Source organism: Aquarana catesbeiana, linkage group LG10 (genome assembly GCF_042186555.1).
Source record: "Aquarana catesbeiana isolate 2022-GZ linkage group LG10, ASM4218655v1, whole genome shotgun sequence".
Lineage (NCBI taxonomy): Eukaryota > Metazoa > Chordata > Amphibia > Anura > Ranidae > Aquarana > Aquarana catesbeiana.
In genome coordinates, this window is record NC_133333.1 from 254,781,497 (window position 1) to 254,797,849 (window position 16,353).

Below are 16,353 nucleotides of genomic sequence, written 5' to 3' on the forward strand. Positions count from 1 at the left end.
GTGCACCCCAACTGTACCCTATGTACCTTCATCCCCTGGGCCACACCATGTTCCTCATCATTCTCCCTGTCTTCCTGTAGGCTCAGCATCCCACTAATGTAAGATACAACTGTATTTCCATTTCCTTGTGAGCCCCGGGCCCCAGTGCTGTAAGTGTCTCTTATTAGTATTCCATACCCTGCCTGCCTGTAAGACCAGAATCCCAGTGCTGCACTATACTACAATCCCTGCGAGCCCAGTATTCGGTGCTTTCCTAGATCCTTATCTCTTGTGCTTCCATGTACCAGGTCAACTGTAGCCTGCACAGCGGGTCCACCATCTCAATAATTCATGATTGCCCCATTCCTGACATTCTTTGGAGACAATATTCTGAAGGTCTCCGTTCAGCGGGAGCAGTCAAGAAGTGTACAGCTAATGCTGGGCTTTCTTATTAGGCAGCTTGCACTGCAACTCACCAAGCAAGGAAACAACCATTTTTATTTTGTGTTTCTTAGCCAATGAAGTTCATCATTCAGCTTTTGGGAAAAGTACCTACAGTTTCTGGTCCAAGTGGAAATAATAGAGGTTTAGCAAGATGCTAAGACAAAAGTCAGCCAAGATAAGGAAGGAGTGGGCTGTGCAATGAAAACGGTGGTCAGATTCAAGCCGATGAGGTGAGGATGATTACGGAGTACCTTATAGTGGTTTGCTGCTGAGCTGTCACTTGTAGGAGGCAAGCTGGTTCCAAAGCTCTAATGTGCAAGGTTTCTCTAAAAAGAGAAGTTCGGGAATTAAAAAAACAAACCTACATACTCACCTAGGGGGATGCTGCATCTGTCCCCCGCCGCTTCTATGACCGAGAACTGAGCGATCACAGACTGCTGTTCGCTCAGTTCTCCCTGATGCTCTAAACAGAGAGCTTGGACTGTCAGTCAGCGGCTCTCTGCTCTGCCCCTTCCGCGCTCACTGGAGTGCCAGGCTGAGGAGGGGGCAGGAGCAGTCGGGCTGGGTAGCTGAATTAGCTACCGGTCGGGGATCTGGGTGGATCTTGACATTAGACGGGATCCCTGCACAGCCTGGACTGGCAAAGTGATGTAATTTGACAGCAGACTTTAGCCTGCTGTTGGCTTACAGTAATACAGGTTACAGGAGTGCAGAACTAAGTGCACTCCTATGACACACAGGAGAAGTATGGCCAAAAAAGTTTTACCAAACTTCTCCTTTAACTGTTATCCCACAAGACGTGGTCAGGACTGGGAATTCACCTGCTGTGGTTAGCTACACTTCTCAGTCCCAGACCAGCCAGGCCATCTCTCTATTATTTCAGCTGGTCTCATTCCCTCAGATTTCCAAAAGATTCTGAGTTTACAAGTGTTCCTCACTTTGAGTGACCCCCAAGGTTTTAAGTTTCATAGTGCCACCCAAATTTCCAAGAAGATTCTGAGAGAACCAGAGAGTTTGAATTTCCTAGTGCTCCTGTAGTCAGACCCTCACCTCCCCCATGTCCCCAGTGATTTTGCAAGTGTCTTCCAGTGCCTTACAGTGTGATCTCGGTACTTCCAGTGTTCCCAGTGCCATCTCCCAGGACTTACAGTGTGATCTCCATACCCCCAGTGTTCCCAGTGCCTTCCAGTGTAATCTCAGTGTTCCCAGTGTCACCTACTAGGGCCTTCTAGTGTGATCTCCATACCCCCAGTGTTCCCAGTGTTGTACAGTGTGATCTCCATACCCCCAGTGTTCCCAGTGCCTTCCAGTGTAATCTCAGTGTTCCCAGTGTCACCTACTAGGGCCTTCTAGTGTGATCTCCATACCCCCAGTCTTCCCAGTGTAATTTCCCAGTGTCGTACAGTGTGATCTCAGTGCTTCCAGTGTTCCCAGTGTCACCTTCTAGGGCCTTCTAGTGTGATCTCCATACCCCCAGTCTTCCCAGTGTAATTTCCCAGTGTCGTACAGTGTGATCTCAGTGCTTCCAGTGTTCCCAGTGTAACCTTCTAGGGCCTTCTGGTGTGATCTCCATACCCCCAGTGTTCCTAGTGTCATTTCCCAGCGTCGTACAGTGTGATCTCAGTGCTTCCAGTGTTCCCAGTGTCACCTTCTAGGGCCTTCTAGTGTGATCTCCATACCCCCAGTGTTCACAGTGTGATCTCAGTGCTTCCAGTGTTCCCAGTGTCGCCTTCTAGTGTGAGCTCCATACCCCCAGTGTTCCCAGTGCCTTCCAGTGTAATCTCAGTGTTCCCAGTGTCACCTTCTAGGGCCTTCTAGTGTGATCTCCATACCCCCAGTCTTCCCAGTGTAATTTCCCAGTGTCGTACAGTGTGATCTCAGTGCTTCCAGTGTTCCCAGTGTCACCTTCTAGGGCCTTCTAGTGTGATCTCCATACCCCCAGTCTTCCCAGTGTAATTTCCCAGTGTCGTACAGTGTGATCTCAGTGCTTCCAGTGTTCCCAGTGTAACCTTCTAGGGCCTTCTGGTGTGATCTCCATACCCCCAGTGTTCCTAGTGTCATTTCCCAGTGTCGTACAGTGTGATCTCAGTGCTTCCAGTGTTCCCAGTGTCACCTTCTAGGGCCTTCTAGTGTGATCTCCATACCCCCAGTGTTCACAGTGTGATCTCAGTGCTTCCAGTGTTCCCAGTGTCGCCTTCTAGTGTGAGCTCCATACCCCCAGTGTTCCCAGTGCCTTCCAGTGTGATCTCGGTACTTCCAATGTTCCCAGTGCCATCTCCCAGGGTCTCCCATTGTGATCTCAGTACTCCCAGTGCTTCCAGAGTCATCTCCTAGTGCCTTCCAGTGTAATCTCAGTGCTTCCAGTGTTCCCAGTGTCATTTCCCAGTGTCATACAGTGTGATCTTAGTGCTTCCAGTGTTCCTAGTGTCACATCCCAGAGACTTCCAGCGTGATCTCCATACCCCCAGGGCTCTTCAATGTGATCTCCGTGCTTCCAGTGTTCCCAGTATCCCCTTCTAGGGCCTTCCAGTGTGATCTCCATACCCCAGTGTGCCCAGTGCCTTCCAGTATGATCTCAATACTTCCAGTGTTCCCAGTGTCATCTCCCAGTGCCTTCCAGTGTGCGCTTAGTGCTTCCAGTGTTCCCAGTGTCATTTCCAGTGTGATCTCAGTTCTCAGTACTTCCAGTGTTCCCAGTGTCATCTCCATGTCCCTTGTGATCCCAGTGTCATCTCCATGTCCCTTGTGATCCCAGTGTCATCTCTCAGTACTTTCCAGTGTCATCATATTACTTCTGTTGTTCCCAATGTCATCTCCCAGGGCCTTCCAGTGTGATCTCCATACCCCTATGTTTCCAGTGTCATCTCCCAGTGTCATTGAGTGTGATTTCAGTACTCAGTACTTCCAGTGTTCCCAGTGTTATCTTCTAGGGCCTTCTAGTGTGATCTCCATACCCCCAGTGTTCCCAGTGCCATCTCCCAGGGGCTTCCAGTGTGATCTCCATACCCCCAGTTTTCCCAGTGCCTTCCAGTGTCATCTCCATACCCCCAGTCTTCCCAGTGCCTTCCAGTGTGATCTCAGTTCTTCCAGTTTTCCCAGTGTCACCTACTAGGGCCTTCTAGTGTGATCTCCATACCCCCAGTCTTCCCAGTGCCTTCCAGTGTGATCTCAGTTCTTCCAGTTTTCCCAGTGTCACCTACTAGGGCCTTCTAGTGTGATCTCCATACCCCCAGTGTCGTACAGTGTGATCTCCATACCCTCAGTGTTCCCAGTGCCTTCCAGTGTGATCTCGGTACTTCCAGTGTTCCCAGTGCCATCTCCCAGGGTCTCCCATTGTGATCTCTGTACTCCCAGAGTAATCTCCTAGTGCCTTCCAGTGTAATCTCAGTGCTTCCAGACAAATATGCCCCCCCCCCCCCCCTTAGAATTGCCTGGCAGCGCTGTCATTGACCTCCTCTCAGGTGCACTGTGCAGGGCTCAGTCAGTCGGCTCCAGCTTGGTGGCTCTGGTTTTATCCTATAATCTCCTCTCCACAGTCCACACACGTCTGACTTCTCCCATGACCCCCATCCTGGTGGCACTCCCACTCTTGACTCCTCTTCAGACTCCCCCTCAGAGACTGCAGACCTGATATAAGACAAGAGATGGTCAGAGGTTGCGGACATGATACAAGAGATGGTTAGAGTCTGCGGACATGATGCAGGCAATGGTTAAAGACTGAGAATATCATACTAAAGACGGTCAGAGACTGCAGACATGATACAAGAGATCAATGCAGTCTCACCAGTGCCCATCAAAGGCAGCCTACCTATGTGCCCATAATCGCAGCCTCACTGTGCCCATCAATGCTGCCTCACTGTGTTCATCAATGCAGCCTCACTGTGCCCATAATCACAGCCTCACTTTGCCCATCAATGCAGCCTCACTGTGCCCATCAATGCAGCCTCACTGTGCCCATAATCGCAGCACCACTGTGCCCATAATCGCAGCACCACTGTGCCCATAATCGCAGCCTCACTGTGCCCATCAATGCAGCCTCACTGTGCCCATAATCGCAGCCTCACTGTGCCCATAATCGCAGCCTCACTGTGCCCATAATCGCAGCCTTACTGTGCCCATAATCACAGCCTCACTGTGCAAATAATCGCAGCCTCACTGTGCAAATAATCGCAGCCTCACTGTGCCCATCAATGCAGCATCACTGTGCCCATAATCGCAGCACCACTGTGCCCATAATCGCAGCACCACTGTGCCCATAATCGCAGCCTTACTGTGCCCATCAATGCAGCCTCACTGTGCCCATAATCGCAGCCTCACTGTGCCCATAATCGCAGCCTCACTGTGCCCATAATCGCAGCCTTACTGTGCCCATAATCGCAGCCTCACTGTGCAAATAATCGCAGCCTCACTGTGCAAATAATCGCAGCCTCACTGTGCCCATCAATGCAGCATCACTGTGCCCATAATCGCAGCCTCACTGTGTTCATCAATGCAGCCTTACTGTGCCAATAATCACAGCCTCACTGTGCCCATAATCGCAGCCTCACTGTGCCCATAATCGCAGCCTCACTGTGCCCATCAATGCAGACTCACTGTGCCCATAATCGCAGCCTCACTGTGCCCATCAATGCAGCCTCACTTTGCCCATAATGGCAGCCTCACTGTGTTCATTAATGCAGCCTCACTGTGCCCATCAATGCAGCCTCACTGTGCCCATAATCGCACCCTCACTGTGCCCATCAATGCAGCATCACTGTGCCCATCAATGCAGAATCACTGTGCCCATCAATACAGCATCACTGTGCCCATAATTGCAGCCTCACTTTGTTCATCATTGCAGCCTCGCTGTGCCCATCAATGCAGCCTCCTTGTGCCCATCAATGCAGCATCACTGTGCCCTTCAATGCAGACTCACTTTGCCAAAAATTGGAGCCTCACTTTGCCCATTATCGCAGCCTCACTGTGTTCATCAATGCAGCCTCATTGTGCCCATAATCGCAGCCTCACTGTGCCCATCAATGCAGCCTCACTGTGCCCATCAATGCAGCCTCACTGTGCCCATCAATGCAGCATCACTGTGCCCATAATCGCGCCTCACTGTGTCCATCAATGCAGCCTCACTTTGCCCATCAATGCAGCATCACTGTGCCCATGAATGCAGACTCACTGTGCCCATCAGTGCAGCCTCACTGTGCCCATAATGGCAGCTTCACTGTGCCCTCAATGCAGCTTCACTGTGCCCTCAATGCAGCTTCACTGTGCCCATCAATGCAGCCTCAGTGTGCCCATCAATGCAGCCTCATTGTGCCCATCAATGCAGCTTCACTGTGCCCATCAATGCAGCCTCACTGTGCCCATCAATGCAGCATCACTGTGCCCATAATCGCGCCTCACTGTGCCTATCAATGCAGCCTCACTTTGCCCATCAATGCAGCATCACTGTGCCCATGAATGCAGACTCACTGTGCCCATCAGTGCAGCCTCACTGTGCCCATAATGGCAGCTTCACTGTGCCCTCAATGCAGCTTCACTGTGCCCTCAATGCAGCTTCACTGTGCCCATCAATGCAGCCTCAGTGTGCCCATCAATGCAGCCTCATTGTGCCCATTAATGCAGCTTCACTGTGCCCTCAATGCAGCTTCACTGTGCCCATCAATGCAGTCTCAGTGTGCCCATCAATGCAGCCTCATTGTGCCCATCAATGCAGCTTCACTGTGCCCATCAATGCAGCCTCAGTGTGCCCATCAATGCAGCCTCATTGTGCCCATCATGGCAGCTTCACTGTGCCCATCAATGCAACCTCACTGAGCCCATCAATGCAGCCTTCCCTGGATCACACAGCTGACACCTCCCTCCTGAGTGTCACATATCTGGGTCTATGTGAGTAATAAGGTCCCGCCCCCCTAGACCGGTTCTTGTGATTGGCGGAACACTGATTCCATCTACTATCACACGAGCCGGTGTAGGGGGCGGGGCCTTATTACATACAGACCCAGATATGTGACCAACAAGAGGGGGAGGGGAGCGCCCCACAGATCTGATAATGATAGATTGTCCTCTGTGATTAGTATTGGACACAATAGATCAGATATTGATTATAATGACGGATCGGATACATTTGTATCTTTAGTGACAGATTTGTGAATTGACCTGGGTGGGCGGAGCCAGTCCTTGCAGTTTGTCACGGGAGGCGTGTCCCCTCATTCATTGGCAGGAGGTGGGAGGAGCCGGCTGTAGTCACACCCCCATTCCCCCGGCTCAGCATCCACCGGCAGGATACCGGCTCTCCCTCCACCCCCCGCCATAGAAGGACGGAGATGTCTCAGCACAAGGAACCCGCCGCCTCCGGCATACAGATCAGCAGGTGAGCGCTCACCTATACCGGAGAGATGTCACCCTGCACGTGGCGGCACCGCCCACACCGGAGTGACGTCATCTGTGACTCTGCAGAAAGAGGCCTGGGGGGGGAGAGAGAGGAATGTGGGGGGTCCATGGAGAAGAAGGGGTGTGCTAATGCTGAGGGGAGAGGAATGTGGGGGGTCCATGGAGAAGAAGGGGTGTGCTAATGCTGGGGGGGGGAGGAATGTGGGGGGTCCATGGAGGAGAAGGGGTGTGCTAATGCTGGGGGGGGGAAGAATGTGGGGGGTCCATGGAGAAGAAGGGGTGTGCTAATGCTGGGGGGGGGAGGAATGTGGGGGGTCCATGGAGGAGAAGGGGTGTGCTAATGCTGGGGGGGGGAAGAATGTGGGGGGTCCATGGAGGAGAAGGGGTGTGCTAATGCTGGAGGGGGGGGGGGATGTCGGGGGTCCATGGAGAAGAAGGGGTGTGCTAATGCTTGGGGGAGAGGAATGTGGGGGGTCCATGGAGAAGAAGGGGTGTGCTAATGCTTGGGGGAGAGGAATGTGGGGGGTCCATGGAGAAGAAGGGGTGTGCTAATGCTGGGGGGAAAGGAATGTGGGGGGTCCATGCAGAAGGGGTGTGCTAATGCTGGGGGGAGAGGAATGTGGGGGGTCCATGGAGGAGAAGGGGTGTGCTAATGCTGGAGGGGATGTCGGGGGTCCATGGAGAAGGGGTGTGCGAAGGGGTTTGCTAATGCTGGAGGGGGGGGGATGTGGGGGGTCCATGGAGAAGAAGGGGTGTGCTAATGCTGGGGGGAGAGGAATATGGGGGGTCCATGGAGAAGAAGGGGTGTGCTAATGCTGGAGGGGATGTCGGGGGTCCATGGAGAAGAAGGGGTGTGCGAAGGGGTTTGCTAATGCTGGAGGGGGGGGGAATGTGGGGGGTCCATGGAGAAGGGGTGTGCTAATGCTGGGGGGGGAGGAATGTGGGGGGTCCATGGAGAAGAAGGGGTGTGCTAATGCTGGGGGGGAGGAATGTGGGGGGTCCATGGAGAAGAAGGGGTGTGCTTAGAATTCCTTGGGGCGAGCAGTGCTGGGGGTCCCTGTGGGGGGAGGGCGATGCTGGGGGGAGGAGAGGAGTTGAATGCTGGGGGTCCCTAGGGGAGGAGGGGTGTGCTCTGAAGTCCTTGGGGGGGAGGGGAGCAGTGCTGGGGTCCCTGGTTGGGGGGATCAAGAGGAGTGTTTGGGGTCCTGGGAATAGTGAGGAGTGTTTGGGGTCCCTTGGGGAGGAGAGGAGTGGAGTGGGTGATGCTGGGGGTCCCTAGGGGGAAGGGGTGTGCTCAGAATTCCTTGGGGGGTGGGAGCAGTGCCGGGGGAGGAGAGGAATTGAGTGCTGGGGGGGGAGGGGTGATGCTGGGGGGAGGAGAGGAATGGAGTGCTGGGGGTCCCTGGGGGGAGGGGTGATGCTGGGGGGAGGAGAGGAATGGAGTGCTGGGGGTCCCTGGGGGAGGGGGTGATGCTGGGGGGAGGAGAGGAATGGAGTGCTGGGGTCCCTGGGGGGAGGGGTGATGCTGGGGGGAGGAGAGGAATGGAGTGCTGGCGGTCCCTGGGGGAGGAGAGGAATGAAATGCTGGGGGTCGCTGGGGGGAGGAGAGGAATGGAGTGCTGGGGGTCCCTGGGGGGAGGAGAGGAAGGGAGTGCTGGGGGTCCCTGGGGGGAGGAGAGGAAGGGAGTGCTGGGGGTCGCTGGGGGGAGGAGAGGAAGGGAGTGCTGGGGGGAGAGAGGAAGGGAGTGCTGGGGGTCGCTGGGGGAGGAGAGGAAGGGAGTGCTGGGGGTCGCTGGGGGGAGGAGAGGAAGGGAGTGCTGGGGGGAGGAGAGGAAGGGAGTGGCTGGGGGTCGCTGGGGGAGGAGAGGAAGGAGTGCTGGGGGTCGCTGGGGGAGGAGAGGAAGGGAGTGCTGGGGGTCGCTGGGGGGAGGAGAGGAAGGGAGTGCTGGGGGTCCCTGGGGGAGGAGAGGAAGGGAGTGCTGGGGGTCCCTAGAGAAGGAGGGGTGTGCTTAGAATTCCTTGGTGGGGGAGGGGGGGAGCAGTGCTGGGGGTCCCTGGTTGGGGATCGAGAGGAGTGTTTAGGGTCCTGGGAATATTGAGGAGTGCAGGGGTCCCTGTGGCAAGGAAAGGATTGTGGGGGGTCCCTGGAGGAGGGGGGGGGGTGTGCTCAGAGTTCCTTGGGAGGTGGGAGTGGTGCTGATATTGGGGTCCTGGGGGGAGAGGTGTGGAGGACAGGGATGCTGGGGGGAACTGGGGTGGGGGTTTTGGTGGTCCCTGGAGGAGGAGTGTGTGGGGTCACTGGGGATAGTGAGGACAGCTGAGGGTCCCTGTGGCAAGGAAAGAAATGTAGGGAGCCCGGGGGGAGGGGGGTGGAGAAGAGGGGTACTGAGGGGTGGAAGAAGAGCAGTGCTGGGGGGCTGATACTGAAGGTCCATGGGGGAAGGGGGAGAATGATGGGGATATCCAGGAGAGGACGTGTGCCATGGGTCCCTGGGGGGGGGGGGTTTGGTACTGAGGGTGCCTGGGGGAAGGAGGTGAGTGTTGGGGACTCCCCAGCAGAGATGGGATGCCGAGTATTCCAGGGGGGGGGTGGGAAGTGCTGTTGGTCCTCGTGGGGGGGGAGGGGGAGTGGCTGGGGATTCTGCAGTGTGGTGGTGCTTGCCTTATCTACATACATAGAACTGCATGTAATATCTAATTCTGACAGCGAGGTGGCAGTGTGTGCAGTGTGAGGGCGGCGTGCCAGTTGGGTCATGTGACTGCCGTCTTTCAGGTGACCGTTATTTATAAACATTGAAACAAAATTGCAGATTTGTTTATAGATTTCTTGTTTTGTGATTCTTCTGTTTATATAACAATGGTGCTGCCGGTGTTCTTCTTTAACCCTTTCATAGAAGTCCAGATACCCCCCCCCTCCCCCCCATCATATGTCTCAGGGGGCGTCTGTCACCCAATTTCCCACCTAAATCATTCCACATGGGGATTTATAACGCTTTCATTTCATATTCTGGTTTTATAAATTCCTTGCTCGTCTTCTTTCTCACAAGGTGACAAATATAAAGGAGCATTTTTTGTTTTTTGCACCCAGAGGGGTATTTATAAAGCAGTTATTAGGACTCCACCCCCCTAAATTGTAAACGAATGTCAAACGGGAACAAGAAGCCGGGCGCAGCTATGGGGGGGGGGGGGTCCAATTAAAAATAAATTAAATCCTGTACAGTGGGGAGAGGTTCTTTAAAAATCTACAAATCCTATAATTGGTTGTAAACCCTCCATATCCCCAGTGAAGTGACCTGCCTCAGGTGATACACAAATCCTCCTACATAAGTTGTACCCGTTTATCTGCCGTCTTCTCTTCTTTACAGCCCTCAACATTTTCAATTATTTTAGCAAAAAACAAAAACCCAGCGGTGATTAAATACCACCAAAAGAAAGCTCTATTTGTGGGAAAGATAAAAATGTCCTATGTGTACAGTGTCACATGACCGCGCAATTGTCATTTAGAGTGTGACAGCGCTGACAGATGAAAATTGGCCTGGGCAGGAAGGGGGGTAAAAGTGCCTCGGTATTGAAGAGGTTAATTAACATGCTTGAGAATGTCTTTAAAGCAGAGCTACGGGACAGTTACATCCCTCGCCGGTCACCGTCACCTTCTTCTCTATTTCCGGGCGCTGGGTTTTCAGCCTCTGGATTGGTCGGTGGTGGAATGACGTCATCCCGCACATGTACACGGGAATCCGACATTCCGGCACAGCCTGAGAGTACGAAGAATGTGAGTGTGACCTGATCGGTGTGCATTCAGTAGAAGACCGGAGCAAGCAGGTAAGTGTTTGTTATTGCAGGAGAGACCAGAAAGACCAACCTGCTCGCAGTTTTCTAGAACTTCTCTTTTAGTTCCGCTTAAAAGCATTTTTTTTGTGTTGCAGAACAATTTTCATGGACGATCGCAGCAACGCCCTCACCTCTTACTTGGCTCTGGAATTAAAGTGGTGTTAACCGCTTGCGTATCGCCCTGTGGCAGGGCGGTCGCTCTGTGACAGATCACTTACCTAGTACGTGATCTGACACTTCTGGGTTTGGGGCGTGGGCACACCGCCAGCGACCCGCACCCGCTGGGATTGGACACAGCGGGAGCCAATCGGCGCGTCCGTCGATCATTCGGAGGTCTGTCGGAGGGGAATGTACTGATTCTGTGGTCCTACTAAGCGGGAACACAGATCTTTACCCACCCCCCCCCCCCCCAGTCAAGGCACCTCCCCCCACAGTTAGTAATCACTCCCTAGGAACACAGGTAACCCTTTGATCGCCCCCTGGAGTTAATCCCTTCCCTGGCCGTGTCATTAGTACAGTGACAGTGCATATTTTTAGCACTGATCACTCTATTAGTGTCACTGGTCCTCAAAAAGTGTCAGTTAGTGTCCAGTTTGTCCGCCACAGAGTCGCTGATCGCCGTCATGGGGTGTAGAGGGGTCAGAGTGCTGGGGGGGGGGATATCTGGGGTGTAGAGGGGTCAGAGTGCTGGGGGGATATCTGGGGTGTAGAGGGGTCAGAGTGCTGGGGAGATATCTGGGGTGTAGAGGGGTCAGAGTGCTGGGGGGATATCTGGGGTGTAGAGGGGTCAGAGTGCTGGGGGGATATCTGGGGTGTAGAGGGGTCAGAGTGCTGGGGGGGGGGATATCTGGGGTGTAGAGGGGTCAGAGTGCTGGGGGGATATCTGGGGTGTAGAGGGGTCAGAGTGCTGGGGGGATATCTGGGGTGTAGAGGGGTCAGAGTGCTGGGGGGATATCTGGGGTGTAGAGGGGTCAGAGTGCTGGGGGGGGGGGGGGATATCTGGGGTGTAGAGGGGTCAGAGTGCTGGGGGGATATCTGGGGTGTAGAGGGGTCAGAGTGCTGGGGGGATATCTGGGGTGTAGAGGGGTCAGAGTGCTGGGGGGGGGATATCTGGGGTGTAGAGGGGTCAGAGTGCTGGGGGGGGGGATATCTGGGGTGTAGAGGGGTCAGAGTGCTTTTATTTATTTATTTTTTAAAGCGCCCCCATCCCCGTGTGCTCACACACAGTAGTGAATGCATACACAGGTCAGACCCACATATGTAAATGGTGTTTGCTTCACACATGTGAGGTATCGCTGCAAATGTCTGAGTGAGAGCGATAATTCTAGCACTAGATCTCCTCTGTAACTCTAAACCAGTAACCTGTAAAAATGTTTAAAGCGTCGCCTATAGAAATCTTTAAAGTACCGTCGTTTGGCGCCATTCCATGAGCGGGCGCAATTATAAAGCGTGACATGTTGGTTATCTATTTACTCGGTGTAACATTGTCTTTCATATTATACAAAGAAATATTTGTTTTTATAATTCATTAAAGTGTATTTTTTTCCCCAAAAAAATACTTTTTGAAGACTGCTGTGCAAAAAAAGTGACATAAAAAAATTGCAATAGCCAGCATTTTATTCTGTAGTATCTCTCTATCTATCTCTCTATCTATCTATCTATCTATCTATCTATCTATCTATCTATCTATCTATCTATCTCCAAAAGTATTGGGACACCTGCCTTTACACACACATGAACTTTAATGACATCCCAGTCTTAGTCCGTAGGGTTCAATATTGAGTTGGCTCCGCCCTTTGCAGCTATAACAGCTTCAACTCTTCTGGGAAGGCCGTCCACAAGGTTTAGGAGGGTGTCTATGGGAATGTTTGACCATTCTTCCAGAAGAGCATTTGTGAGGTCAGGCACTGATGTTGGATGAGAAGGCCTGGCTCGCAGTCTCCACTCTAATTCATCCCAAAGCTGTTCTATGGGGTTGAGGTCAGGACTCTGTGCAGGCCAGTCAAGTTCCTCCACCCCAAACTCGCTCACCCATGTCTTTATGGACCTTGTTTTGTGCACTGGTGGGCAGTCATGTTGGAACATGAAGGGGCCGTCCCCAAACTGTTCCACAAAGTTGGGAGCATGAAATTGTCCAAAATGTCTTGGTATGCTGACGCCTTAAGAGTTCCCTTCACTGGAACTAAGGGGCCAAGCCCAAACGCTGAAAAACAACCCCCCACATCATAATCCCCCCTCCCCCCCACACCATAATCCCCCCTCCACCAAATGATTGGGACCAGTGCACAAAGCAAGGTCCATAAAGACATGGATGAGCGAGTTTCGGGTGGAGGAATTTGACTGGTCTGCACAGAGTCCTGACCTCAACCCAATAGAACACCTTTGGGATGAATTAGAGCGGAGACTGTGAGCCAGGCCTTCTCATCCAACATCAGTGCCTGACCTCACAAATGCTCTTCTGGAAGATTGGTCAAACATTCCCATAGACATCCTCCTAAACCTTGCGGACGGCCTTCCCAGAAGAGTTGAAGCTGTTATAGCTGCAAAGGGCGGAGCCAACTCAATATTGAACCCTCCGGACTAAGACTGGGATGCCATTAAAGTTCATGTGTGTGTAAAGGCAGGTGTCCCAATACTTTTGGTAATATAGTATATAAGGTTTGGGGGTTCTAAGTAATTTGCTAGCAAAAAATACAGATTCAATCTTGTGAACAAGAAATGTCAGAAAAAGTCCGGGTCTTTGAGTGGTTAAGATATTTAAAATGACATCAACATGTTTAATTCGATGAGATTTTAGTAATCGGCTTTAAATCTAATTGAATGATTTCTAATAAAAATGTTTTAATCCTTTTCATTTCTTCATCACAATTATAATGCACAGTGACAGGTGGCGGCACAGGTGGCGCTCCGAGTTCTCAGCTGGTACACTGATTACCATTCTCAGAATATGAGGAGCTGTTCCTGGGAACATTAGGCCGGCATCGCATGCATGGGTTGCTGCACCATTATACTGCAATGCACGGTGAGACGGATACTGCAGTGTGCTGCATTCCATGGATGTGTTTGTTTTTGAATACACATACAATGCAGATCATCAGGAGGAGCAGTAACATTTTGGCATGTTGTGTTGGAAAAATTAGTGCAGGTGTTGTGGTTGGGGGGGTGGGGGGTTGGTCTGAGGGCGTGCATTAGCACCCCATTTTATATGTAGTGCTGCCCTAAAGACCCACCATTAAAAATAATAATAATAATAAATGCACATATTTTTGCAGGGAAAAATGCCTGTGCAAAGCATTGCACTGCACCGTATCAATAGATAGCAGGTGCAAAACATGGTGAGAGACTGCAGACATGATACAGGAGATGATCAGAGACTGCAGACATGATACAGGAGATGATCAGAGACTGCAGACATGATACAGGAGATGATCAGAGACTGCAGACATGGTACAGGAGATGATCAGAGACTGCAGACATGGTACAGGAGATGATCAGAGACTGCAGACATGGTACAGGAGATGATCAGAGACTGCAGACATGGTACAGGAGATGATCAGAGACTGCAGACATGGTACAGGAGATGATCAGAGACTGCAGACATGGTACAGGAGATGATCAGAGACTGCAGACATGGTACAGGAGATGATCAGAGACTGCAGACATGGTACAGGAGATGATCAGAGACTGCAGACATGGTACAGGAGATGATCAGAGACTGCAGACATGGTACAGGAGATGATCAGAGACTGCAGACATGGTACAGGAGATGATCAGAGACTGCAGACATGGTACAGGAGATGATCAGAGACTGCAGACATGGTACAGGAGATGGTCAGAGACTGCAGACATGGTACAGGAGATGGTCAGAGACTGCAGACATGATACAGGAGATGATCAGAGACTGCAGACATGGTACAGGAGATGATCAGAGACTGCAGACATAGTACAGGAGATGATCAGAGACCTGCAGACATAGTACAGGAGATGATCAGAGACTGCAGACATAGTACAGGAGATGGTCAGAGACTGCAGACATAATACAGGAGATGATCAGAGACTGCAGACATGGTACAGGAGATGGTCAGAGACTGCAGACATGATATAGGAGATGATCAGAGACTGCAGACATGATACAGGAGATGATCAGAGACTGCAGACATGATACAGGAGATGATCAGAGACTGCAGACATGATACAGGAGATGATCAGAGACTGCAGACATGATACAGGAGAGGGTCACGGAGTATTCAGCGGGGGAGATCAAGGAAATAACCTTGCATAGATAATACAGCGGCTCTGACCAAAGCTGACAGATTTTTGTTTTTTTTTACTAATAGTGTGTACCCAGCTTTAGTATCTGAAGGGGCCCCAAGGGCCACACAGAAAATTCCAAAGAATCACACATGGCTGCGGCCCACTGGTTGGGTGCCAGGCCTCTAACTGCTATTTTGTCTGGACAGCTTGTTCTGTTAATGGAACTTGAAATACATCAGACTTACTGGCAGGATCACCAGGAGAAAATATACAGTATCTCACAAGTAAGTACACCCCTCACATTTTGTGTAAATTTTTTCTTCTATCTTTTCATGTGACAACACTGAAGAAATGACACTTGTCTACAATGTAAAGTAGTGAGTGTACAGCTTGTATAACAGTGTAAATTTGCTGTTCCCTCAAAATAACTCAACACGCAGCCATTAATGTCTAAACCGCTGGCAACAAAAGTCAGTACACCCCTAAGTGAAAATGTCCAAATTGGGCCCAACGAGTCATGCGACTCGTTAGTGTTACAAGGTCTCAGGTGTGAATGGGGAGCAGGTGTGTTAAATTTGGTGTTATCGCTCTCACCCTCTCATACTGGTCACTGGAAGTTCAACATGGCACCTCATGGCAAAGAACTCTCTGAGGATCTGAAAAAAAGAATTGTTGCTCTACATAAAGATGGCCTAGGCTATAAGAAGATTGCCAAGACCCTGAAACTGAGCTGCAGCATGGTGGCCAAGACCATACAGCGGTATAACAGGACAGGTTCCACTCAGAACAGGCCTCACCATGGTCCGCCAAAGAAGTTGAGGTCACGTGCTCAGCGTCATATCCAGAGGTTGTCTTTGGGAAATAGACATATGAGTGCTGCCAGCATTGCTGCAGAGGTTGTAGGGGTGGGGGGTCAGCCTGTCAGTGCTCAGACCATACGCCACACACTGCATCAAATTGGTCTGCATGGCTGTCGTCCCAGAAGGAAGCCTCTTCTAAAGATGATGCACAAGAAAGCCTGCAAACAGTTTGCTGAAGACAAGCAGACTAAGGACATGGATTACTGGAACCATGTCCTGTGGTCTGATGAGACCAAGATAAACGTATTTGGTTCAGATAGTGACAAGCGTGTGTGGGGGCAACCAGGTGAGGAGTACAAAGACAAGTGTGTCTTGTCTACAGTCAAGCATGGTGGTGGGAGAGTCATGGTCTGGGGCTCCATGAGTGCTTCCGGTGTTTTGCTGAGAAAGTTCCCCTCGGAGGATAAGGAACCCCCCTGTACTGCGCAGTACGAGCCGGCGGAAATAGCCGAATAGTTGTAAATCAGCTGTACACGGCATCTGTAAGAGGGCCACTCGCCACGCTTCGGGCCACGGCCTCGCTTTGCTCGGCGCTTTTTTTTTAATTCTCCCTCTATGTCCACTTGGATGGTGGGCGCAGGCACCATGTACAGCTGATTGA

The 16,353-nt window shown here is 51.7% G+C and overlaps 1 protein-coding gene across 1 annotated transcript in view; it reads left to right on the plus strand.

The window, feature by feature from the left end:
- Positions 1 to 6,618: 6,618 nt before the first annotated feature.
- Positions 6,619 to 16,353, plus strand: part of ACOT7 (acyl-CoA thioesterase 7) — a 242,841-nt gene continuing 233,106 nt past the window's right edge. The window contains exon 1 of the mRNA XM_073603660.1: positions 6,619 to 6,787. Within this exon, the coding sequence (XP_073459761.1) occupies positions 6,741 to 6,787 (47 nt within the window). The 5' untranslated portion in view covers positions 6,619 to 6,740. The remainder of the gene's footprint in view (positions 6,788 to 16,353) is intronic.